The following is a 27,039-nucleotide window of genomic DNA, read 5'->3' as shown; positions in this document are numbered from 1 at the left end:
CCAATCCCAATATTATTTTCTCTTTCAGAACTAGAAAGATTTTCAAAGAAAATATATAAAATATCCAATAAGATAGAATCCTTCCATGAAACCAGAGAACCAGCACAAATAGCTGGTCTGGTGTCCAGGAAACACTAGGCAACTTTTCAATTTTGTTTTTACTGAATAAATGTCATTTTTATACCTAATATGCACTTTAAGTTTTATGAACAAAACATCTTTTTAAGCAATTAAAGGAAGATCTTATTTATGTGCTCCAAGAATATATAGTGTATCAAGTGCATATATGTAGAAGAAACTAAAACAGAGCACCCACTTTCCCTCTAAAATAAAACAATTAAGTCTGAATTCCCAAATACTAAGTTTATTGCAAAATGTACAAATAAAGAATATAAGAAATTAGTTATTATCACACTGGTTTGTTCACACACATATCAACTCCCTACTTCTTACAAGTTCAGTTCAATAGGCTTTCTCCATTCTAAATACAAAGCGGAAAATATAATTCCTTACCTTTCCATTAACTTCTCTTTATCCCAGTTGAAGTGGCTAAGGAGTATTCTTGTGATAGTTGCTGGATTCTAAAGAAAAGGGGAAAAGAGTCATTTTAAATTAATTGCATTTTGTTAACATTTAATGAACTTCTAGGTTAAATTTAGGCTTCCAAAATTCCCCACCCAAATTTCCTTTCCTAGAATATTTCTTTATTCCCCTAAGAAAATACAAAATTTTATTTGCAAGATAAGACTATTTTAAAACATTCTGCCACACTTTCAGATTTCTGTAGGAGTCAAATTAAGCCAAAAAGAGAGCAAATGGCCAGGAGTGGTGGCACATGCCTATAATCCCAGTGGCTCAGCCTCAGCAACAGGGCCAGACACTAAGCAACCAAGTGTGACCCTGTCTCTACATAAAATACAAAATAGGGCTGGGAATGTGGCTCAGTGGTCAAGTGATCCTGAGTACAAACCCAGGTACCCAAAACAAAACCTAATAAACAAAAAAGCAAAAGACAAAGCAAGTTACTACATTAAACCAGGCACTAATTAAAATTAATTTTTTTGCTCTTGAGATTTAACAGACTGCCACATGAGCACACTAAATGTAATCAATAAAAATGTTTGAGATCTTCTGTATCAGAGTTCAAGTGAGTCCAAACCATTCACAGCTAACCTGAATGAAAAATTATCTACACCATGTAATAATATTCAGTGTGCACTTAGGCTGCACTTTCACCTTCAGTGGCTATTTTATTTCTAGAACAATAAGCCAATATTATGAAATAAAACAAAGTTTACTCAGTCCTGGCTCAAATATCTCAATTTTCCACAAAACTAATGTGTTCACTATCTGGGTACTGAATTTTGATTTACAGCACAATGGGGCCTAAGAGATTAACAAAACCTGATTCATTCATATTAGAACAAGTTACAATGTCAAACCTGAATCAGCTTTATTTATTTTTCATGTATAATTTTATTACATTTAGTAACAATTTGAAAAGTAGGGGGCTGGGGTTGTGGTTCAGTGGTAATGTGCTCGCCTAGTATGTGTGAGATCCTGGGTTCGATCCTCAGCATCCCATAAAAATAAAAAAATAAAGGTACAGGGTCCACCTACAACTAAAAATATACATTAAAAAGAAAGAAAAAGCAGAGCACTCTCCAAGTATAATCAAGGTTTCCATGTGATTTATAGTATTACCACCCCAAACAAAAAAGTGATCTCTGTGGACTACAATTTTTATTTCTCTGTAGTTAGACCAAAGTATTAGTTAACTATTGACTTAAAGTAATCTTGTATAAAACTATCACGAAAGAGATATAAACTGTTTTCAACATAGCCATCTATTAAAGAAAAGTCTCACACATTCAAAGTCTCACAAAAAAGCTAAGGATGCAGATACTGTTCTAACCACCCAGGCACATTTTGCTAATTTACCTAGTTGCTTCTTACTTCTCAGATGCAGACACCCTAACAATCCTTCTTTAACACAGAACTCCAGAAAAACACCCTCAATCTACAATGTTAAGATGTGGAAGAAACCTAACAACTAACCCTATTATAATATGTTTATTTGTATGGAATCAATTCAGAGAACTAAGTATAATGGTATTTACTAGAAACACTTGACTTTAATATGGCGTCCAACACACTACACTCTCCTCCACTACAGAGTGGGCTTGGGCAAAAAATGTTTTAGGAACTGTCAAGAGTCTCAGCTTCAAAGACGAAAAAAGAAATAGGAAAGAGAATGACTTGTTGCTAGTGTGCCTCTTCTGTGTCTTGAGTTCCAGAATCAATCACTGGCTCCAGTTCGTTATTAATTTACCAAAAATCCCTATGCCAAGTGCTAAATTCCTAGGTTCTATCCTTATATTCTAATTTAACAGATTTGGGGAAGAGCCCTCTTAGGTATGCTCAGTGCCTGATCTATTGCACTAAACAATTTTTCTATAGTCCCTGTATCAGTGGCTATCATTTATGTGCACTGCACATAAGGAAAGGTGATTAAGAAATTATGTTTACCATGTGTTTATTGTACACTAGGCCCTGTACACAGTAATTTATGCACCTCATTTAATTCTCAAAGCACTCTAAGGTAAATGACTGACTCCCTTTCTGAACTAAGCACTAAAGCTTACAAAAATTAATCTCATGCAACTGATTAAGCAAACTAGTTGTGAATTCTGAAGTAGAACAATCTGAATCTAATATTTCTTCCACCATCCCATGTAGAACCTGAAGAAATAATAAAGATCTTGTATAACTACAAGGCATATGTATTATATCCTGTACATCCTTCACCAAAAGGTAATCCAGAAAACGGAACAGTACAGTAAGGGTAAGAAGAAGATAGCAAATGCAAGGAGGGAAATGGAAATTTTTCTGAAACACTAATAATACTCTGTCTTAAATGTGACAGTGGTTATATGAGGGTATGAATTTCTCAAAACTCAAAACTATATCCTTAAATGGGCACATTTAGTCACATAAAAGTTGTATATTTATATAGTACCCCCCCATTATCCACAGGACTCACATTCTAAGACCCCCAGTGGATACCTGATACTGTGATACCTCAACACTTGATCTGATAAATGAAAAGGCTACTAAATGATTAACCAAGCAGAGTATAGCTAAGGTAGATACACCACACAAAGGGATAGTTCACATCTTGAGTGAGAGTTCAGATTTCATCTTAAAACCAAAAACAGTGCACCATTTAAAACTTATGAGTTGTTAGGCCGGCATGGTGGCGTATGCCTGTAATCCCAGCAATTAGAGAGGCTGAGGCAGGAGGATCACATATTCAAAGTCAGCCTCAGCAACTTAGCAAGGCCCTAAGCAACTCAGCGACATCTGTCTCAAAATAAAAATGTGTCTCGGTGGATAAGCATCTCTCGATTCAATCTCTGGTACCCCCCCACAAAAAAAGTTATGAATTGTTTATTTCTGGAATTTCCCATTTAATATTTTCATACCATGTCGACAGTGCGTAATGGAAAACAAGCAAAACGACAGACAAAGAAAAATTACTGCAATGTTCATTTATTTGAAAACAAATCAAATCAATCTGCCTTTTGAGTCTAGTCATGATGGAATATTCAGCCACTGCAGTTTCTATCTCCCATTGATTAAACTGAAAATTGTGTACAGCAACTAACAAAGAACTCAATAAATAGCAGGCATAATGGGGGTTGGGGAGGCAGTGAAGAACCACTAATAAAAATGGTACTCAAGATTGGGCCAATTAGGTAAACGGCATAAAAGATGTGATCAGTAAAAACAGAGAAGTGCATCTTTGGGGCCAGAGAATGAGTTAAGAACTCCTACAGAATTTCTCTCTCTCTCGTTTTTTTTCCTCCTCCTCTCTCCTGACCACCCCTACTCTGTGAAGTAGCTACATAAAATCATTACAGAAAATTAATCACTTGGAGAAGAGGAGATCTGAAAATAGGCCACTGTTGGGGCAAGAAGAGAATAGGAGGGTTGTCCTCCCCACCTTTTTTATCTACCCCCCCTTGTTCTTTCACCCCAAGGCATAATGGGCAGGAGATTAAAACTCAAAGAACTCCAGGCTTCTGACTAGGGAAGACTTGTAGAAATTGAAGAGTTTAGAAGAAATCGCTGAGAATTTAGAGAGAGATGGAGAGAGAAGTAAACCCCATTCTCTATTTGAACCATGTCCTAGGCTAATCTGCAGCTGTTCATATGTGGAACATAGCTTAAGAATTATAAGACAGGGTTGGAGTTGTGACTCAGTTATAGAGCCCTTGCCTAGCATGTGGGAGGCACTGTGTTCAATCCTCAGCATCATATATATAAATAAATTAATTAAAGGTATTGTGTCCATCTATAAAAATAAAAATAAAAAAGAATTATAACAAGAGACAGAGATACTGAGAAGACCAAGAAAGAAAACCATGAAAAGATAGGGGCAGAGGTCAGAATGATGCATCTTCAGGTCAAATAATACCAAGGATTTGCAGCAACCATCAGAAACAAGGAAGAGGTAAAAAAAAAAAAAAAAAAAAAACCCTTTGTAGACTGAAAGAAAACAATGAAAAGTTAATTCTTCAAAATTGACCTATAGATTTCACTCAGCAACAATCAAAATCCCAGTTAGTTTTCTTTTTGGTAGTTATCAAAGCGATTCTAAAATTTATAAGGAATAGCAAGTAAACCAGAATAGTCAAATTTTGAAATGACCACTACCTGATTTCTCTTTCAAAACTACAGTATTGAGAGAAGATGACAAACCCTCTCTGACTTGGAGACGTGAAGTGCCTCTGCCTAGCCAAGCCCAAGCACTTGTTCCCTTCCCAGATGTCCCCCAGAACATGCGGAGGCTCTGGAACAGATCAGCAGCTATGAAGGTTGTTTGATATGTATTGGCACGTCCCACAAACCACGTCCAATTTGTGGTGGTCTAAGTGAGCGCTTGTCCACCACAGACAAGGAAATTGAACAAAACTAGGGACGTCAGCGGCTCCAAGCCACATCACTTGTTCCTCATCTGCCTGCTGTACTTTCCCCCTGCAGGGACATTGTTGGTGGCTCGCCCAGGTCCTCTCAGAATCCACTTACCATCTTTGCACACCCAGCCCCTGGTTTCTACTTGTGCCTTTTTTATTTTCAGCATTTTGGCGGCTGTGACACCTGGGGCCTTGGTGACCCTGGAGCAACCATCCCTCCCAGGCCTGCCAATTGCTAGATAGTAAAGGACACCCCTGTCAGGACCTTCCCTATACAAACCAGTCAACCCAGAGCCCATGCCCCCCCACCTCCTTTAAGGGACTTCCACACCACCTGCCCACCACCCCAGGGCCAGGTACCCCAGCAACTCAAGACAGCCTCTGAAGGACATGGAGAAAAGGCCCAGGGTATTACCCTCTCTGCTGCTGTTCCCCCACCTGTCTTCCCAGAGTACAGGGAGATGGCTATGGTAAATTGGAGCTTTTGTCGCTTAGAAGCCCAAGCCTCAGCTAGAGGGAAGGCAGGAAGGGAAAAGGGGGAGAACACAAAAGAACTTGCCCCTGACCCCAGTACAATAGGCCCAGAACTGCCCTACTGTTCCACCAAAACCATGACCTGGCTCTGCCCAACCCTATAAAACTCAGACCCTTGTTGCAGTCCACTGCCATTTTCTCCCCCCAAAATGTGCACCTCTGCTGCTTAATAAAAGCACTGAGCCATTTAAATAAAAAAAAAAGAAAGAAAGAAAGAAACTACAGTATTGCTGGGGGCACAGTGGTCCATGCCCATAACCTCAGTGACTCAGGAGGCTGAGGCAGGAAGATTGCAAGTTCAAAGCCAGCCTCAGCAACTTAGCAAGGCACTCAGTAATTCAGCAAAACCGTGTCTCTAAATAAAATACAAAAAAGGGCGACCCTGGGAGCAATCCCCAGTACCCCCCACCCCAAAAAAAACCCTACAGTATTGGCAAAAGGTTGATTTACACAGATTAAATGGAGAGACCAGAAAATAGATGGCAAATGACTTTATATAAAATAATAGAACAGGTTACAGTACCTGCAGGTTTGATTACACGTGGCTGCCGCCATTTTGAGACAACAGCAAGGCCCCTTAGGACCCCTGGCCGGACTGACTGAGCCCCGTATCCAGGATCCCTCAGCCTGACCGATCACTCCCTGCCTCTGGGATCCTCACAACGACTGACTGCTCCCTGCCCCCAGGACCCCCAGAACAACTGACTGCACCCTATCACCAAGACCCCAGACCGACTGATTGCACCCGGCCTCCAGGATCCCACAACCACACCAAACACACCGGACCTCCAGGACCCCTGCCGGACCAACCGCACCCCGTCTCCAGGACATCCAGCTGACCACGTCCACCCTGAGCTGCAGCTCCCCATTTGCCAACACATGTCGAAGCCAGAGCGGCCATCTTGGATAATCCTGGAAGCCATAGCTCTGATCTTTGGGTGGGGCAAATCCCATCCTGCGACCCCTGCTGGAGGCTTGAAGCTCATTGTCAGGTACCTCTCATGAATCAGGCTACTGAACACTGGGAGGTTACATTACTATATGACTGTTATACAGTAGATTTTCTTTTTTCTCCTTTTAAAAGAAATTTAAGTTTTTATTTCTTTACTTTTCTTGCTTTCTTTTCCTTTTGTTTACCTGTTCCCTCAGAGTCTCTTTCTCCCTTTTTTGCATCCTAACATCCAATTTCTTTTGATTACACTCTCACCCATTCTATTTTCTAGAACTTCTGTATATTCTTTTCTTATCCCATTAACAGCCACATTCTACATCCCTCTGCATCCTCTTTGTCCTCCATTAGAAAGTGCAGACCTTATTGCAAATCTGTTTGTTTTACCGAAGATAATATCTGAACTCATTCTGTTTACTATGACAATTTTGTTATTGTCCCCATAGGGGCTATTTGGTCTAGGATTGCACAGTGTCTGATTTGGGCACTACTAATATTGATCTCCCCTTAAAGAAAGGGTTTTGGAAACCTATAGGGCCACTATAAGCCTATAGGGGGAAATCTGCAATACCATAGATCTGCACTGCTAGAGGGGAAGACACATGAACAACGTGAAAAAAACAAGGGAAGAAAATGATCCAAACAAATCTAGATTCTATAGCAATAAAATCCAATGACAGTATGTTAGAAGAAATGTCAGAAAAGGACTTCAGATTATACATGATTAAGATGACTCGCAAGGCAAAGGATGAGATAAGAGAGCAAATGCAGGCAATGAATGATAATACCAATAAGCTGAAAGAGCACCTGCAGGAAGCAAAAGATCATTTCAACAAAGAGATAGAGATTCTCAAAAAAAAACCAAATGGAAATCCTTGAAATGAAGGAGACAATAAACCAAATAAAAAACTCAATGGAAAGCATCACCAACAGACTAGACCACTTGGAAGACAGAACCTCAGACAATGAAGACAAAATATTTAATCTCGAAAATAAAGTCGCCCAAACAGAGAAGATGGTAAGAAATCATGAACAGAATCTCCAAGAACTATGGGACATCATGAAAAGACCAAATTTAAGAATTATTGGGATTGAGGAAGGCACAGAGATACAAACCAAAGGAATGAACAACCTATTCAATGAAATAATATCAGAAAATTTCCTAACCCTCAAGAATGAAATGGAAAATCAAATACAAGAGCTTACAAAACAACAAATGCACAAAATCACAACAGATCCACACCAAGGCACATTTAATGAAAATGCCTAATATTCAAAATAAAGATAGGATTTTGAAGGCCGCAAGAGAAAAGCATCAGATTACATAAAGGGGGAGACCAATACAGATAGCAGCTGACTTCTCAACCCAGACTCTAAAGGCTAGAAGGGCCTGGACCAACATATTTCAAGCCATGATAAACAAAAGTTAGAAGAATTTACAAATAGAAAGCCTGCACTGCAGAATGTTCTCAACAAAATATTCCATGAGGAGGAATGAAAAACAACAATGGAGGTCAGCAAAGGGAGGAACTACCTTAGAGAAAAACCACTCAAAGGAAAAACCAAGCCAACTTAAAAACCAAAAATAAGCCAAATGACTGGGAATACAAATCATATCTCAATAATAACCCTGAACGTTAATGGCCTAAACTCATTAATCAAAAGACATAGACTGGCAGAATGGATTAAAAAGAAAGACCCAACAATATGCTGCCTGCAAGGGACTCATCTCACAGAAAAAGACATCCACAGACTAAAGGTGAAAGGATGTCATACCACGCACATGGACTCAGTAAAAAAGCGGGGGTTTCCATCCTTATATCAGATAAAGTGGACTTTCAAGCCAAAGTTAGTCAGAAGGAATAAAGAAGGACATTTCATTCTGCTTAAGGGAACCATAAATCAGGAAGACATAACTATAGTAAATATTTATGCCCCAAACAATGGTGTGTCCCTGTACATCAAACAAATCCTTCTCAACTTCAAGAATCACATAGACCACAATACAATAATTCTGGGCGACTTTAACGCACCGCTGTCACACTAGATAGATCTTCCAAACAAAATCCAACCAAAGAAACCATAGAACTCCATAACACAATCAATAACCTAGACTTAATAGACATATATAGAATATTCCACCCATCAACAAGCAGATACACTTTCTTCTCAGCAGCACATGGAACCTTCTCGAAAATAGACCATGTGTTATGCCACAAAGCAACCCTTAGGAAATGCAAAAAAATAGAGATAACTGCCTTGTGTTCTATCAGATCAAAATGGACTGAGAGTAGAAATCAATGACAAAATTAAAAAGGGAAATTACTCCAACACTTGGAGACTAAATAATATGCTATTGAATGAAACATGGATAACAAAAAACATCAGGGAGGAGATTAAAAAATTCTTAGAGGTCAATGAGAATGATGATACAACATATCAAAATCTCTGGGACACTATGAAAGCGGTACTAAGAGGAAAATTCATTGCATGGAGCACATTCCAGAAAAAAATGAAAAGTCAACAACTAAATGACCTAACATTACAGCTCAAAGCCCTAGAAAAAGAAGAACAGAGTAACAGCAAAAGTAGTAGAAGACAGGAAATAATTAAAATCAGAGCTGAAATCAATGAAATTGAAACAAAAGAAACTATTCAAAAAATTGACAAAACAAAAAGTTGGTTCTTTGAGAAAGTAAACAAAATAGACAAACCCTTAGCCACACTAACAAAGAGAAGGAAAGAGAAGACTCAAATTACTAAAATACATGATGCAAGAGGAAATATCACGACAGACACCACTGAGATACAGAACATAATGAGAAGCTACTTTGAAAATCTGTATTCCAACAAAATAGAAAGTACCAAAGACATTGACAAATTTCTAGAGACATATGCTCCTCCCAAACTGAACCAAGAGGACATACATGATTTGAACAGATCAATATCAAGCAATGAAATAGAAGAAGCCATTAAAAATCTACCATCCAAGAAAAGCCCAGGACCAGACGGATTCTCAGCCGAGTTCTACAAGACCTTCAAAGAAGATCTCATTCCAATACTTCTCAAAGTATTCCAGGAAATACAAAAGGAGGGTACCCTACCAAACTCATTCTATGAAGCTAATATCACCCTCATACCCAAACCAGGAAAAGACACATCAAGGAAAGAAATTTTTAGACCAATATCCTTGATGAATATAGATGCTAAGATCCTTAACAAAATATTGGCAAACCGTATCCAAAAACATATTAAGAAAATTGTGCACCACGACCAAGTGGGGTTCAACCCTGGAATGCAAGGATGGTTCAACATTCGTAAATCAATAAACGTAATCCATCATATCAATAGACTTAAGGATAAGAATCATATGGTTATTTCAATTGACGCAGAAAAAGCGTTTGACAAAATACAACACCCCTTCATGCTCAAAACACTAGAAAAAATAGGGATAGCAGAAACATACCTGAACATTGTAAAGGCTAAGCCCATGGCCAACATCATTCTTAATGGAGAAAAACTGAAACCATTCCCTTTAAAAACGGGAACAAGACAGGGATGTCCTCTTTCACCACTTCTATTCAACATTGTCCTCGAAACTCTAGCCAGAGCAATTAGGCAGACTAAAGAAATTAAAGGGATACGAATAGGAAAAGAGGAACTTAAGCTGTCACTATTTGCGGATGACACGATTCTACATTTAGAGGATCCAAAAACCTCCTCCAGAAAACTTCTAGACCTCATCAATGAATTCAGCAAAATAGCAGGCTATAAAATCAACACGCATAAATCTACAGCATTTTTATACGCAAGCGATGAAACAGCTGAAAGGAAAATGAGGAAAACAACTCCATTTGCAATAGCCTCAAAAAAAATAAAATACTTGGGAATCAATCTAATCAAAGAGGTAAAAGATCTCTACAAAGAAAACTACAAAACACTGAAGAAAGAAATTAAGGAAGGCCTTAGAAGATGGAAAGATCTCCCATGTTCTTGGATAGGCAGAATTAATAATGTCAAAATGGCCATACTACCAAAAGTGCTATACAGATTCAATGCAATTCCAATTAAAATCCCAATGACGTACCTCACAGAAATAGAGCAAGCAATCATGAAATTCATCTGGAAGAATAAGAAATCCAGAATAGCTAAAGCAATCCTTGGCAGGAAGAATGAAACGTGGTATCGCAATACCAGAACTTCAACTATACTACAAAGCCATAGTAACAAAAACAGCATGGTATTGGCACCAAAATAGACAGGTAGATCAATGGTACAGAATAGAGGACACGGACACAAACCCAAATAAATACAATTTTCTCATACTAGACAAAGGGGTCAAAAATATGCAATGGAGAAAAGATAGCCTCTTCAACAAATGGTGCTGGGAAAACTAGAAATCCATATGCAACAGAATGAAACTAAACCCCTATGTCTTACCCTGCACAAATCACAATGGATCAAGGACCTTGAAATCAGACCAGAGACCCTGCATCTTATAGAAGAAAAAGTAGGTCCAAATCTTCACCTTGTTGGCTTAGGATCAGACTTCCTTAACAGGACTCCCATAGCACAAGAAATAAAAGCAAGAATCAATAACTGGGATAGATTCAAACTAAATAGCTTTCTCTCAGCAAAGGAAACTATCAGCAATGCGAAGAGAGAGCCTACAGAGTGGAAGAATATCTTTGCCACTCATACTTCAGATACAGCTCTAATTTCCAGAATATATAAAGAACTCAAAAAACTCTACACCAAGAATACAAATAATCCAATCAACAAATGGGCTAAGGATATGAACAGACACTTCACAGAAGATCTACAAGCAATCAACAAACATATGAAAAAATGTTCACCATCTTTAGTAATAAGAGAAATGCAAATCAAAACTACACTAAGATTCCATCTCACCCCAATTAGAATGGCGATGAGCAAGAATACAAGCAACAATAGGTGTTGGAGAGGATGTGGGGAAAAAGGTACACTCATACATTGCTGGTGCGACTGCAAATTAGTGCAGCCACTCTGGAAAGCAGTGTGGAGATTCCTTAGAAAACTTGGAATGGACCTACCATTTGACCCAGCTATCCCACTCCTCGGCCTACACCCGAAGGACTTAAAATCAGCATACTACAGTGATACAGCCACATCAATGTTCACAGCTGCACAGTTCACAACAGCCAGACTACAGAACCAACCTAGATGCCCTTCAATTGATGAATGGATAAAGAAACTGTGGTATATATATATACAATGGAATATTACTCAGCTATAAAGAATAATAAAATTATGGCATTTGCAGGCAAATGAATGAAATTGGAGAATATCATGTTAAGTGAGATAAGCCAATCTTAAAAATCCAAAAGAGGAATGATCTCACTGATAAGCGGGTGATGACACTTAATGGGGGATGGGAGGGGAGCAAGAATGGCGGAAGGAGGAACTGTATAGAGGGAAAAGAGGGGTGGGAGGGGTAGGGGGAAGGAAAAAAATAACGGAATGAATCAAACATCATTACTCTATGTAAATGTATGAATATGCAAATGGTATGCTGTTACTCCATGTACAAACAGAAACAACATGTATCCCATTTGTTTACAATAAAAATAAATTAAAAAAATAAATACATAAAATAAAATAAAATAATAAAACAATTCTGAGCTGGGGTTATGGCTCAGTGGTAGAGCACTTGCCTAACACATATGAGGCACTGGGTTCGATCCTTAGCACCATATATAAATAAATAAATAAAATAAAGGTCTATTAAAATAAATAAAATAAAGGTCTATCAAATCTAAAAATAGTTTTAAAAATAATAATAATACAATTCAATGGTGAAATCAGTCTTTCCAAAAAGCAATACTGCAATAATTAAGACACTGACATTTTTTAAAAATCTACTTAAACTATAGCTCACATTTTATACAAAATCCATAAATGTAATCAGACTACAAAACTTATAGAGAAAATCTTTGTGACTTTGGGCTAGGCAAACAGTTATCAGACGCAATATCCAAAGCATAATCCTTAAGAGAACACTGATAAACTGGAATTAATCAAAAGTAAAAGGACACTACTAAGAGAATACAAAAGAACACCACAGAGGGGTTGGGGTTGTGGTTTAGTGGTTCACTGCTTGCCTAGCATATGTAAGGTATTGGGTTCAATCCTCAGCATCAAATATATGAATAAATAAATAAACAAACAAATAAATAAAGTCCATCTACAACTCGAAATAAAAATAAATACACCAGAGTGAGGAAAAAACATTTGCAAATCACATGTGTGACAAAGAACTTGTATTCAGAATTTTTAAATATCTTAAAATCTAACAGAAAATAAAAATGCAAATTATAAATGGGTTTTTGGGCTTGAGATGTAACTCAGTGGTAGAGTGCATGCATGAGGATCCTAGGTTGGATCCCCAGCACCACAATAACAAAAAGAAAAATGGATTTGTATGATTCTATTTATATGATACAGTGGAAAAGGCAATAATTATAGGGATGAAGTACAGATCCATCAGTTGTCAGGGATGGAGGGTAGGAGAGGGTTTCACTGAATAAATGAGAGAGAAGGAGAGAATGGGCTTGAGGTGGGGCAGTTTTATAAACACTGTGCTGGTGGCTTACACAATTCCAGGAATTTGTCAACTCAGAATTGTACATCCAAAGTGTACATTTTCTTGTATGTAATGTAAAATATAAATTTAAAAAATTAATTATAAAAGTAATCCAACCTGCACAGAAGAACCTACAGCAGAGTTCTTTTAAAAAGAAAAATGAGTGTCAAAGGAAATGAACAGGAAAAACAGAACAAAATTATTTAGTGTCAGGCACAATGCTAAAAACACTTTACTGGGTGCAGTACCCCACAATCCCAACAATTCAGGAGGCTGAGGCAGGATTATCTCAAATTTGAGTCCGGTCTCAGCAACTTAGTGAGATTCTGTCTCAAAATGAAAAATGAATAGGGCTGGAAATGTAGCTCAGTATAGAGTGCCTATGGGTTTAATCCTCAGAACCAAAAAAACCCAAACCAAAACAAACTAACCACCCCCCCCCATATTACATTACAATTATGTTTAATCCTCAGATCAATACTTCATGTATGGTAGGCATTATTCATTTTCTAGAGGAGGTTAGACAGCTTAAGGGACTTGGCCCAAAATCAACAGGTTAGGACTATTAGGGGAAAATTTTTAAATGTTTACGCTGATAGCACCACTCCTAAGTGGTCAAAGGAAAAAAATCCACATGTATGACAGAAAACTGAAAATTATTTTAGTGGAAGGTCAATTTCACCTCTTGGCTGAAATAAAAGTTCTTCTGGTGCTTACTATTTTTAAAAGAAAGAAAGAAACCACACCAAATCACTTTTAAGCCAGGTGCTGTAGTACATCCTTATAATCTCAGAAACTTCTCTAATTCCAGCATTTGGAAGACTGAGGTAAGAGGATCCTTGAAACAAGGACTATCCTGTCTCAAAATAAAAATTAAAAGTGCTGGAAATGTAATTCAGTGGTAGAACATAGCACTTAGGTTCAATTACCAACACCAACACCACCACCACCACAGTCCCCACCCCACCCCCCAAAAAAGAAAAAAACTTTAAAGCTGGGCAGGGATACATCTGTAATCCCAGCTACTTGGGAAACTGAGCCAATGGGACTGCAAATCTGAGTTCAGCCTGGGCAATTAAGGGAAACCTTTGCTTCAAAATAAAATTTTTAAAAAGGGCTGAGAAGTAGTTCAGTGGGAGAACACCTGCCTAACATACACAAGGCCCTGGATTAAATCTCCAGTACAACACACACACACACACGCACACGCACACGCACAAACACAAAACCAAAGTTTGAGCAAAAATTGTTATAATTAAAAAACTAATAATAACAGCAGTACACTTAACTTTCAAGACAATAATGCAACATAAAATCTCATATCTAGTTATAAGCCCTAAATGAGTATACTCCTCCCAACTTCTGACTACATATTAGAATTTCCTGGAGAACTTTAAAAATATGGGTCTTGCCCCTAGCAATTCTTATCCAACTGTTGGGGTAGGATACAAATATGGATATTTTCACCCCCAAGTTTATAATATGTAAAATTCCCACAGGTGACACTGATGTAGTCATAACTGGCAACTACTGCTTTAAAGAATTTCCCACTATATGGGCTCTGAAAAAAGTAATTTGTAGAACTTCCAAATGAACACAGGAGTGTAGCAGTTAGTAATATAAGGAAAATTACCCTGTATGGTTTATAACAGCTGTGTTTGTTTTGAAATTAACTCATAGTTCTATTTTTGCATTTCTGAAGTATTTATTCATGAGTCTAAATATGCCAACTGTCCCAGCTAGAGCTTTAACATCAAATGTACCATAATCCTCTATTCTTTGATCAAGTGGTTCTCAATTTTAATAACACATGAAATTATCTGGGGAGCTTCACACACACACACACACACACACACACACACACACACAAACACACACACCTTGAGTACAAGCCACACTCCAAGTCAAATACAACAGAATGGGGAGGGAGCACAATTGGATATTACCATTTTTTAAAATACTTCCAGGCAATTCTAATAAGCAATCAAAGAAGAAAACTCCCAATTCTAGATGCATGTACGTATACGGAAAGGTCCTTCAAACAAGAGTGTGACATATGGTAGAGTGCTTGCCTAGTATGCATTAAGTCCTGGGTTTGATCCCCAGAACTGCCAAAAAAAAAAAAAAAAAAGGTGGGGAGTGGGGGAGAAAGAGACAAGGAAGAAAAAAAAAAAAAAAATGTGAGTCTCCAGGCAGAATCACAACCAAGTTGTTGAATGACATTTCTAAATTTAGTAGGGTGGAATACAATCATTTTTATTTTCTCTTCACTAGACCACCTTATTTTACGAGAAAGCTTAATAAATATAAATATTAGATAATAAAAATAGTAGTCTGACAGGCAACCAAAATTTTACCCCAATTAACAAACATCCTCCAAAACCTAGCTTTTTATTTATCTCAAAATTGGATGTGAAATAGAATTAAATAAGCTACAGGCTTCACTCAGTCTTAAGAATTTTCTATGGATTCATGATTCTATATTGTTTCTACCTAATATGTTTATTTAAGGTAGTGAGGAAAACCGGGGCGGGGGGGGGGGGGGGTCTTTCCCACTGAACTACACTCCCAAACCTTTTTATTTTTTGTTTTGAGACAGGGTCTCCCTAAATTGCTGAGGCTGGTCTTACACTTGTGATTTTCTTTCTCAGTCTCCCAAACTGCTGGGATTACAGGCATGAGCCACTGTGCCCAGCCCCACCTTGTATATCTACAACCTCAAGAGCTGCTGAAAGTTGAAAAATTAAAGGATGCTGTTTTGTAAAGCCTTCTTAAACAATATTAGAATGCCCACAGTCAATCACCTATACACTAAGAAATATTTGTAACATCTATAGCAAAAGGAAAATAAGCAAAATACATGAACTATATAAGACAAGCAATTCAAACTCACAGAATTCAACTGGCTGAAAAATACAAAATATTCTACCTTTTTAATACAATGAATGTTTTAAAACCATGACACTGATAATGTACAGTGACAAAGGCGTGAGGAAAAGTCAAAATGTGTTAGTGAGAGGGCAACCTTAGTAAATCTTTTGTGAGGGTAGTTTGGCAGAAATAATCAAAATTTTAAATGCACATAAACTAGGAACTAGAAATTCTGGAAACATACCCAACAGAAAATGCATTAGTGCAGAAATATAAAAGTAAGAATTTTCACTTCTACATTATTTATTAAAGCATTTTCCCATTTACAAATTTTTCCAAAAGATTGTTTATACTCCATTCATATTTAACTGTACAGCCATTAAAAAAAAAAAAAAAATTCCGTATACAGAGATGTAGGACATCCTTCAGATACCACTGATTGGAAAAAAGCAAGCCACACCTCAGTATATAGCATTACAGTTTTCTGAAAATCAGATAAACATCAGGGAAAAAGTTTAGAAAGATATATATTAAAGCTGTCATTGGCAGTTATCATTTCTGAGCATCAGATGAAGGAAGGGGGTTTTTAACATAAATAAAAATTTATAATATTACCTATATAATAACTATATAGTACAGGCCTTGAATGTACTATAGAATGTGGCTCACACAATTGCAATTACCTGGAAGTATGTTAGAAATGCAGAATTTGAGGTCCCAACTCATATTTACTGACTTCAATTCAACCAGAGCCACAAGTTCCTGAGGTGATCTGTATACATAGTTAAGTCAGAGAAGCACAAATTGGTAGGCTACAGAAGTTACATTCTGGGAGCTGGTTACAGTGCAACTGTAAAACGTTTTGTTACCAAATTCTCAGATACTGCACTTCATCTACCACAACAGTAGTCATTTTCAAACTATATAGAATTGGGTACATAAAAATTAGTTCTGTAATGTGAACTGAATATTGTAAGTATGGTATGCAGCTACCTCTTTCTCTGAGGCAAATCATCTTAAGAAAAATTTTAAAAAGGAAACCAGGTGAGGTGGCCCACCCAGTACTTGTGATGTTGAGGCACAGGGACTGCAACTTCAAGGCAAGCCTAGGCAACACAATAAGACCCTATCTCAGAAACAAAATAGAAAGATGTAGTGGTAAAATGCTTGCCTAGCATGGGAAAGGGCCTGAGTTCAATTCCCTGTTCTGCAAAGGAAGGGGGAAAAAAGAAATCCCTACACAAAAATCCCAACTACTTGTTTTTGTGATGCTACAAACAATCCAGGGCCCCATGCTTACTAAGCATGTGCTATACCACTGACCTTCACCCCCAGCCCACAATTACTTCTAAATAACAAATTTTAACAGTATCTGAACCAGTGCTCTCAAACATTTTTCTTTTTCTATTGTCCTTCCCTTCCCATCATAGCAATTCAAAACACCATGGATAAACGGTAGAAATCTGACTGACGATTCACTATTTCTTACTTATTCAATATTATATGGATGTGTATACAGTACATAAAATTTTGTACAAGAAAATATATATGAGATTATTGGTTCCATGGTGGTACATGCCTATAATCTCAGCTATTTAGGAGGCTGAGACAGGAGGACTGAAAGTCCAAGACAGCCTAGGCAACTTAGTGAGACCCAGATCAAAATAAAAAGGGCTAGAGATACAGCTCAAGTCAGTGGCAGAGTCCTTGCTCATTATGTGTAAGGCCCTAGATTCAATCCCCAGTACCAAAAAATTAAAATTAAAAAAAAAAACATACTATTTATTTTATTTCAAAAGAAAGTGGGAGTTTGTCTCTCACAAACTGTTTTCAAGAAAATTTCTTCAAAAAAAAAAAAATCATAAACCAGGTTGTAGTGGTGGTGCACACCTGTAATCCCATAATTTGGGAGGCTAAGTCAGGAGGATACAATTTTGAGGCCAGCCTCAACAACTTAGCAAGGCCCTAAGCAACTTAGTGAGGCCCTGTCTCTAAATAAAATATAAAAAGGGCTGGGGATGGGCTCTGTGGTTAAGCACCCCTGGGTTCAATTCCTGGTACAAATAAAAACAAATAACGACCAAAAAAAAAAAAAAAAAACACATCTACATATATTTGCTGAGAGGATTTTAAAGAATAAGATCATTAAATGTATACTGCTGGGGACTGGACTAAATTATTGCTATAAATTATTTTATTAGACATATTTACAGTAGACAAAGTTTATTCATTGTCATATCTCAGATGCTACTGAGTTCCAATCTTCTGAGGTAACCATTTTAAATTCTGCCTCGTTTCTTCTAGTATTTGTTTCCTTCCTAAATAAAATGCTCATCTCATAGTTATTAATTTTTCATTTTAGGTATTATCTCTGCCACCTGAAGGACTGACACTGCTACATGTGCCATCCTCTCCCTAATCTTTCTTGCATCATTTTACCATCATTTTTAGCTAAACCACTATCTTTGTTTTAAATATTCATCTAAAAGGAATTACAGAAGGAGAGAGGGAAGGAAATTACTGAAGCAGTAACATAATTTCAAAAAGCTTCAAAAGGACAACAAATCTTTCCATTGAATGAGCCCACTAAAGATCCCAAACAATGAACGAAAAGATCTACACTTACACATATCTTCAAAACAGATAAAAAGACTGCAACTTGAAAGAGTCAAAGAAGAAAGTCAAAGAAGAACCGGTCTGTTATCAATCTTATAAGCAACAGTGAATATAAAAGGCAATGTTTTCCAAAAAGATTCCAATCTACAGTTTCCCATCTAACCAATCTCACAATCAAATCTGAAGGAAAAGTAAGCACATTATCATGGCCACAATGAGTTTACACCCTAAGAAAAGATTTTTGGGGTTAAATTAAGAATGTAGTCAAGTAAAGTCAAATTGAATCAAGAAAATGATCTCAGAATCATAGAACAATAACACAAAGTACATGATTAAAAGCTATATGTAAGAGGCTTTGAGTGAAGGCCACACTGATTTAAAGAGCAGAATGGAGGGCTCTAAGGAGTATAAATAAATTGAAACAATCTCCATAGCAAAGTACTTTTCTTCTGAAGGTCTCAAGCATTTGACATTAAGTCTATTAAAAATTTAAAAAGGCCAGAGGTGTGGCTCAGTGGCTGGGCACTTCCCTAGCATGTGCAAAGCCCAGCAATACTATAATCTGATTATAATACACTATTTGGAATATTCTTGAATATTTATAAACCTTCAATGATGTCATTTAAAGAATCAAACTATAGGCAAATTAATGACTTGATATGATCACAAGATAAGGATTCTTATAAGAGTATACTTAGTATGAAAAGGGATTTTATTTTATTTATTTATTTATTTTGGTACTGGGGACTGAACTCAGGGTCACTCAACCACTAAGCCCCATATCTCCAGTCCTTTATTATGTTTATTATGTTTTTTTATTTAGAGACAGGGTCATGCTAAGTTGCTTAGGGCCTTGCTAAATTGCTGAGGCTGGCTTTGAACTCTTGATCTTCCAGCCTCAGCCTCCCCAGCCACTAGGATTACAGGTATGCACCACCGTGTCCAACTGAAGAGGGATTTCCAAAGAGGAAAAAGAAAAATGTCAAAAGGAGAAAGAAAGAGAATGTCAAAAGCCAATGGAATAGGGAGCTACAGGAAAGGCTATAATGTAATTATTAGAAACTGTAACCTTTTTCATTTGTTGCTACATGCATATATTCCCTTTTTTTCCCTCTCAAAGAACAGATTAAAGAGCTACAGTAACTGATACATTAAGAAAGGCAGAAAAAGCTGGGCCCACACCAATTATTGCTACAACTCCAGAGGCTAAAGCAGGAGGATCACCAAGTTTGTGGTCAGTCTAGCAACTAAGCAAAGCCCCTCGGCAATTCAATGAAACCCTGTCTCAAAAACAAAAAGTAAAAAGGGTTTGTATGTAGAGCACCTCTAGGTTCAATACTCAATATCAAAAAAAGAGGAGAAAATGTAGATGCAAAGGCTAGAAAAGGTATTTCATAAATTAAAATTACCAAGTAATATTTTATCAGAATAAAATTTGAATATTCTTTTCTTTAAATTTTTTTAGTTGTAGATGGTCACATGCCTTTATTTTATTTATTTATTTTTATGTGATGCTGAGAATTGAACCCAATGCAAGTGCTCTACAACCCCACCCCACTGAATAGTCTTAATAGTTGTCAGCAAGGGTGTAGAGAAAAATGCGAGTTCACACACACTGTTGGTATAAAGATAAACAACTTTTTTTGGAAAACATGCAGTTTTGTTTATAAAAAACTGTAAGAGAAGGAAATGGGAGATACAATACAGAATGAACTAACGACTCAAAAACAGGGAAAATGATAAACTGATATGGTCATATTAGAAAATACTATAAAACTGTCAAATCCACAGTATACTATTGAAGAAAAAATAGCCACTTAACTAATAAAAGTGGCAAGAAGTGAGAATAAGCAAAAACAATGATATTTTTCTTCTAAAACAAAACAGTTCAGTTTCAGACATAAGTTTACTGACATAAGAAAGCACTCTTTTAAAAAATCAAATCACTCTGAGTCATCAATTTAGATCTAGTCATCTTCACCCTCTTACTTCTTCTCAAAGACACAGGTTAACCAATTTGTTTTAAGTTACCACCAACATACATCCTTTTCTTTTTTTTTCTTTTTCCTTTTGATACTGGGGATTGAACCCAGGGGTGCTCAGCTACTGGATCACATCCCCAGTCCTTTTTATTTTTGAGACAGAGTCTCTTAAGTTGCTTAGGGCCTTGCTAAATTGCTGAAACTGGTCTCAAACTTGTAATACTCCTGCCTCAGTCTCCCAAGTAGCTGGGATTATAGGCATGCATCACCACACCCAGCTCAACATGTATTTTTGAAGAGAAAAAAGTGAAAAACAGTTACATTATGTCCCCAGTTCTGGGGAATGGTGCTTTACCACTGAGTCACATTACTCAACACCCCCCCCCCCCCCACACACACACACACACCCCACCACCACCACCATTTTTTTGGCAGGGTAGGGGTAATGGGGATTGAACTTAGGGGCACTCACCCCACTGAGCCACACCCCCAGTCCTATTTTGCATTTTATTTAGAGACAGGGTCTCACTTAGTTGCTTAGCGCCTCACTTTTGCTGAGGCTGGCTTAGAACTTGTGATCCTCCTGCCTCAGCCTCCAGAGCTGCATGCAACTGAGCCCAGTCCCAAACCCCTTTTTAAGTTTATTTTGAGACAGGTTCTCAGTTTCCAAGGCTGGCACTTAATTTGAAATCCTCCTGTCTTAATCTTCCATACTATTGGAATTACAGGCATGTATCACCACCCCAGATCAGAAGTTATATTTGTTATGTTAACACAGGCAGTGCCAGGATTAGAACCTAGATGTTTATGAATTTATCTGGACTGGGACTGCTAGGTCTGACAATTTTCAAGAAATTACAGATCATGACTAGTATTTATTTTAATATTACTATACCATAAAAAGATTTTTTTTTTAAAAAGAGGTTTATGATCTCTTCAGTGTACCATGAAATAACCAAAAATATGTTCAGAAGGTGCTAAGTACCAAATATAAAGCAAAAAGTTAACCACCAAAAAGGTTTCCAAGACCAGAAAAAAGCCATTTTAAAACACCTTGTTCCAACACTTGATTCAAAATACCATTCCTGGGATATACCATGAAACTTCACTTCAAAATAACTTTTTCACACTCAAGAAATAGTAGACTAGATTTCTTCAACATACTGTTTGGACTTTATTACAGTATTAACTACCATCAGCATCAGCCTTCTGACTCAAAATTTAGGCCGTGAATATTTAAGATCTTAGGGTTTACAATCATTTTGACTTCACTCTAGACCTCCTCATTTGAGAAGCCCTGAGAAGCACATTAACCTATCCAGGAAAGCCACAGAATCTTCTTTCAGAAGAATAACAGAGCAAAAGAAAATTACACCAATATCTGCATCACTCAGCTATCTCTATAATACCTCACTTTACAGTTAATACTAGAATGATATAAGCAACCTAACACGTAACCTTATAAGCTTTCCATTTTCTTTCTTTTTTTTTTTTTCTCTGAATATTTTGTACTGTACAGCTTACATTTTTTGTTTGCTTTTTGTCTGCAATCCTGGGAACCCAACCTAAGATTTTTCACATGCTAGGCAAGCACTCTACCACTGCACTATATCCCTAATCCTAGCTAAAGTTCTGAAATCTTATTTGTAATTCAGGTTTTAGAATTTAATACAAAAATACTATTGCTCTTCCATTTTAACTAGCGTTAAAAAAGAAAAAGGCAGCAACAGCCAGGAACTGCTGTTAGCTGCTATCGTGTAGCAGGTAAACAGATACAAATATTTAAGTAAATGGTACAAATATTTAAACAAAAATCCTTAAAATTCCTAATAGAAGTTATCTAAAAAACAACCTTGAAAATATACCTAATTTTCATCAAAATATTCCAGAATCGAGAATATAAAGGGCTGGGAATGCTTGCTTAGCACAAAGCTCTGGGCTCAATCCCCAGTACTGCCAAATATTAACATACAAATATATATTAACATATAAACATGGAGAAATCAACCTTTCCAGCTTCCTCCTCCACCCAGTTTACAAATTGGGATTGTTTGTCACCATAGTTTCTGAAAATCAATCAGGTGTACGAATCAAGTTAGTATCATTAATATCCATGATATGATTATCTCTTTTATTATTTGGTGCTTTAAACAATGATAGTAGCAAAGGCCAATTTTACTTAGTTGCTTAAATGCCAAGTTGGCGGCGTCTGTTTTAAAAAATAATAAGGGTAGGGGTATGGCTCAGCGCTACAGTTCTTCCTTAGTATGCACACATAAGGCCCTGGTTTTGATTTCCAGCATCCCAAAATAAATAAAACTGTGCACTTTACAAATTTGTTAAATTTGTCATGTCAGAACAGGCTTTCCCATTAAGGTTTACAGAATAAATGGTGTGCCTTTAAATAACAAGGCACTTGCTGCCAACATATGTATGATGCAAGTTTGCGTGCTTAATGGTCCTTTTAATGACTTGTCTTTGGAATGATTCTGTCCTACCTTTGCTGCTGCAGCCCGCCTGTCCTTTGCATCACTGAATTCATACTTCTGGAAGTACTCAATATGCACTGTAACAGACAGATGGACAGATCAATGGGCCACAGCGGCAAAGGCCAGAGAGACAGACTTGATAAAAATTAAAATCAAGGTATATAAAGGGGTGGGGGAAACCAGAAGAGAATATATCTACATATATTCTATAATAAAATTCCTGAACTTGATGTCTGCAACCCTCCCACAGACATACCCAAATAATCTATTCTTGATTACATATTATTTCCTTCTTAAAAGTGTAATAGAACAGTAGCTCTGTAATAGGCAAAATAAATTCTCAGTACTTTTAATAACACTGACATTAAACAGATATAGCAGGCACTTTTGTAACTATGCCATAGAGTTTCTTCAACTTGCGATTGCTCTTCCATACACAACAAACTATCACATCTTCAGAAGACTTTCTACGAAATATTTAAGTAATTGTTACATGTAGAAAATTTCTACTTTAATACTACTGTGTAATAAGGCAATACTTGGAATCAATAAATAAAACTTTCAGCATTTTACATTTTCTTACCTTACTATACAAAAGATTGCTAGCACCACAATGAGGTAACTTTAGAGGCTAAAAACAGAACACAACAATGCCAGTGATGCCAATGACCATGCTATACTAAAACATTTATAGAGAAAACTATCAACAGTTATTTTAAAAGCTATGTAGTCTTCTGTAACTTGAAACGAGTAAACACACTTCAAGAAGCTTCTAGAGTTTTTTTTAACCTTATTATCTCAAAATGCTATCTTAAAATAGTGTAAGTACTGTAGTTTGATAGAGAAATTTTCACTCAGACATTACTCCCAAATGCCTGTTTCACTCATCCTCACCAAGTTTGTTCCCATGCTAAAAATCAATTTAAATTTAATCAAATATTTTATTTTGCATGAGTCTAAAATAAACTAGATCTATGTTACATGTTTTTAAAAGGAAGACTGTTCCCCCTTCTATTTCCAGGAAATCTAACCATTTATATATTCTTATAATCATAACCCATCAAAAACATGAAGTAACACAATAACCAAAAATGAAATGCGTGATCCTTGAGTACAAGAAGAAAAGTTATTAAAAGAAATTATTGAAGGGCTGGGGTTGTAGCTCAGTGGTAAAGTGTGTGCCTAGCATGTGTGAGGCACTGGGTTCTCAGCACTGCATATAAATAAATGAATAAAATAAGGGTCCATCAACATCTAAAAAAAATTTTTTTTAAATCATTATTGGAGTTAGGGATGTGTCTCAGTGGTAGAATGCTTGCCTGAAGCCCCAGGTTCAATCCCCAACACACACACACACACACACAAAGTGCACTGGACAACTGAAGAAATTTAAATTCACAGCTATATCGAGATATAATTCATAAAGTGGTTCAGTGGTTTTGATAGTCACAGTTGTGACACAATTGTGTCAACCATTAATTTTAGAATATTTCATCATCCTGAAAAGAAACTCTGCAGCACAACACCAGCCTCACCAACTGAGCAAGACCCTATCTCAAAAAAAAATTTTTTTAAAGTACGTTTATGAGTTGTCCCTCCCCATTCCCCCCACCCAGACTCTGACAACCAATCTATTTTCTGTCTCCATGAATTTACCTATTCTGGACATTTTATATAACTGATATAATACTATAGTTAATTTTGCCACTTACTTATGTAGGAAAGCCAACAAACTGAGTGCTTGCCATAGATATCAAATAAGTCTGGTTTAATGAGAGAATGAAGAGACCAACTATTAATTCAGCAAATTAGCTACATGAAGCTGCTTAAAGCTTTAACTAAACCAATAATACTCATTTTACTGATAAGGAAATAATTTGTTTCAAAAAGAGTTGAAACAAAGTCATACAGGCTGACAAAGACAAAACTAGATATGAATTTAGGTCTATATGATGTCAAAGACTTAAAACCACTAAACTATTTTTGTCTCTGGATAAACTAATTCATCATTTCTCACTGATTTACCTCCTATATTATGAATGACTTCCTTCAACTCTCCATTTCAGCCTTGCTAACCTCACCACTTATTTCTTTTTTTTTTTTTTTTTTTTCTCTCACCACTTATTTCTTGGCTTAATTATTCTAACAGACTTCTCACGACTCTCCTGGTTTTCTTTTCGTATTTTTTTTCTTTTTTTTTTTTTAGTTGTAGATGGACACAATGTCTTTATTTTATTTATTTATTTGTATGTGATGCACACCTATAATACCAGCAACTCAGGAGGCTGAGGTAAAAAGATCACAAGTTCAAGGCCAGTGTGGACTACTTAGAGAGACCTGTCTCAAAATTAAAGGGGCTAGGGATATAACTCAGTGATAGAGCAACCCTAGGTTCAAATCCCCAGTAGGGCGGGGATAGGGGAAAATGTGATTGGGAAGTTGACAACTGACTTGTTCACTTCTTAACTGCAAAAATCATCAATATCAGCAATAAGCGCATAAAAAAAAAAATATGCCTTTGTTTAGGCTGGCATTTAACTGAACAAGGTGCATATGTGTGACTAACATTCTGTGTAACTATGCCTGAGGCAGACTTACAGAGGTCAAATTCTAAAATACCAAGGCAGAATAATCTTCCTAATCAACAATCTCTTAGTAAAGCAGAAGCTTTATTCTGGATTCTGCACCAAAAAAAAAAAAAAAGTTAGCTGGATATAGGTTAATGTATTGGCAGTCTCCAATACGTCTTTAAAATTATAGAAAGGTACCAATGCACAGTGCACCCGCCTGTAATCCCAGTAGAATTGTGAGTTCAAAGCCAGTCTCAGCAAGGGCAAGCAATAAATAAAAATATAAAATAGGGCTGGGGATGTGGCTCAGTGGTCGAGTGCCCCTGAGTTCAATCACCAGTCCCCAAAAATAAAATAAATAAATAAAAGGCTACCATAAGGAACGGTTAGAACCAAGTTAAAAAGTACAGGTAGATAGATATTAGTACTTGGAAAACTCTAAGTCAGAGTTGTTTAAATATGAAATGTACTCATGTCTAGAAGAGCATGGAGGCTTAGTCACTGTGGAGGTTTAAAAATAAGATCAGGGTGCTGTGGTTGTGGCTCAGGGGTAGAGTGCTTGCCCAGCACGTGTAAGGTACTGGGTTCAATTTTCAGCACCATATAAATAAATAAAGATATTGTGTCCTTCTACAACTAAAATATTAAAAAAAAAAAAGATAAGCTCAGGAATCATTAACAAAAAGGTAGTACTTAATAAATAGTCTGGATAACCACTAAAATTCCTTGTTATTCTGAATATGTAAATCAAAAATTGTGTTGACTCTGATATGAACCCAGTAACATTAAGCAAGTTTACTGTCATCCATAATTCTTTGGCTATTGCTTAAATGTTATAATTTTATTTCTAAGGGTGACTAGAATATTTTTCTGATTGTTCAAGTTCCATTCTCACCACTTTGGCTTTAGTTGGGTAGTATACATTAAAATTGAGCTTCAGACACTGTCATATATCTCAAGGACCCAGTTATAACTATGCTAATGAAATATGTGATAAAAATAATTTAAAAAGCAGACAAAAATTTTACTGTCAGTGAAATAGAATTATTACATCTAAAAATTCAGTAACTAACAGGCCATTCATGGTGGCACATGCCTGTAATCTCAGCTATTCAAGAGTCTGAGGCATGTGGATAATAAATTGGAGTCCAGCCTGAGTAACTTAGCAAGACCCTGTTTCAAAACAGAATTTTAAAAAGGGCTGAGGATGTAACTCAGTAGTAGAGCACTTGCTTAGCATGTGTGATGATGCCCTGGGTCCAATTCCCATTACTGTGCAAAAATAACAACAAACCAGTGAGTAAAATTATGTATATACTTTATCTTCTTAGTGCAGTACTGGGAATTGAACTCAGGGTACTCTACCATTAGCTACATCCCTGGCTCCTTTTATTTTTAGACAGGGTCTCACTCAGTTGCCAAGGCTG

At 36.8% G+C, this 27,039-nt stretch overlaps 1 protein-coding gene across 1 annotated transcript in view; it reads right to left on the bottom strand.

Annotated features, from left to right (window-relative positions):
• The window catches only part of ARIH1 (ariadne RBR E3 ubiquitin protein ligase 1), a 115,805-nt gene that overhangs the window by 68,805 nt on the left and 19,961 nt on the right, over positions 1–27,039 (bottom strand). The window contains exon 2 of the mRNA XM_079122785.1: positions 514–581. Coding sequence (XP_078978911.1) covers positions 514–581 — 68 coding nt within the window. The remainder of the gene's footprint in view (positions 1–513; positions 582–27,039) is intronic.

This window comes from Sciurus vulgaris (genome assembly GCF_902686455.1).
Source record: "Sciurus vulgaris genome assembly, chromosome: 2".
Lineage (NCBI taxonomy): Eukaryota > Metazoa > Chordata > Mammalia > Rodentia > Sciuridae > Sciurus > Sciurus vulgaris.
This window is presented reverse-complemented; position numbering and strand designations above follow the sequence as displayed.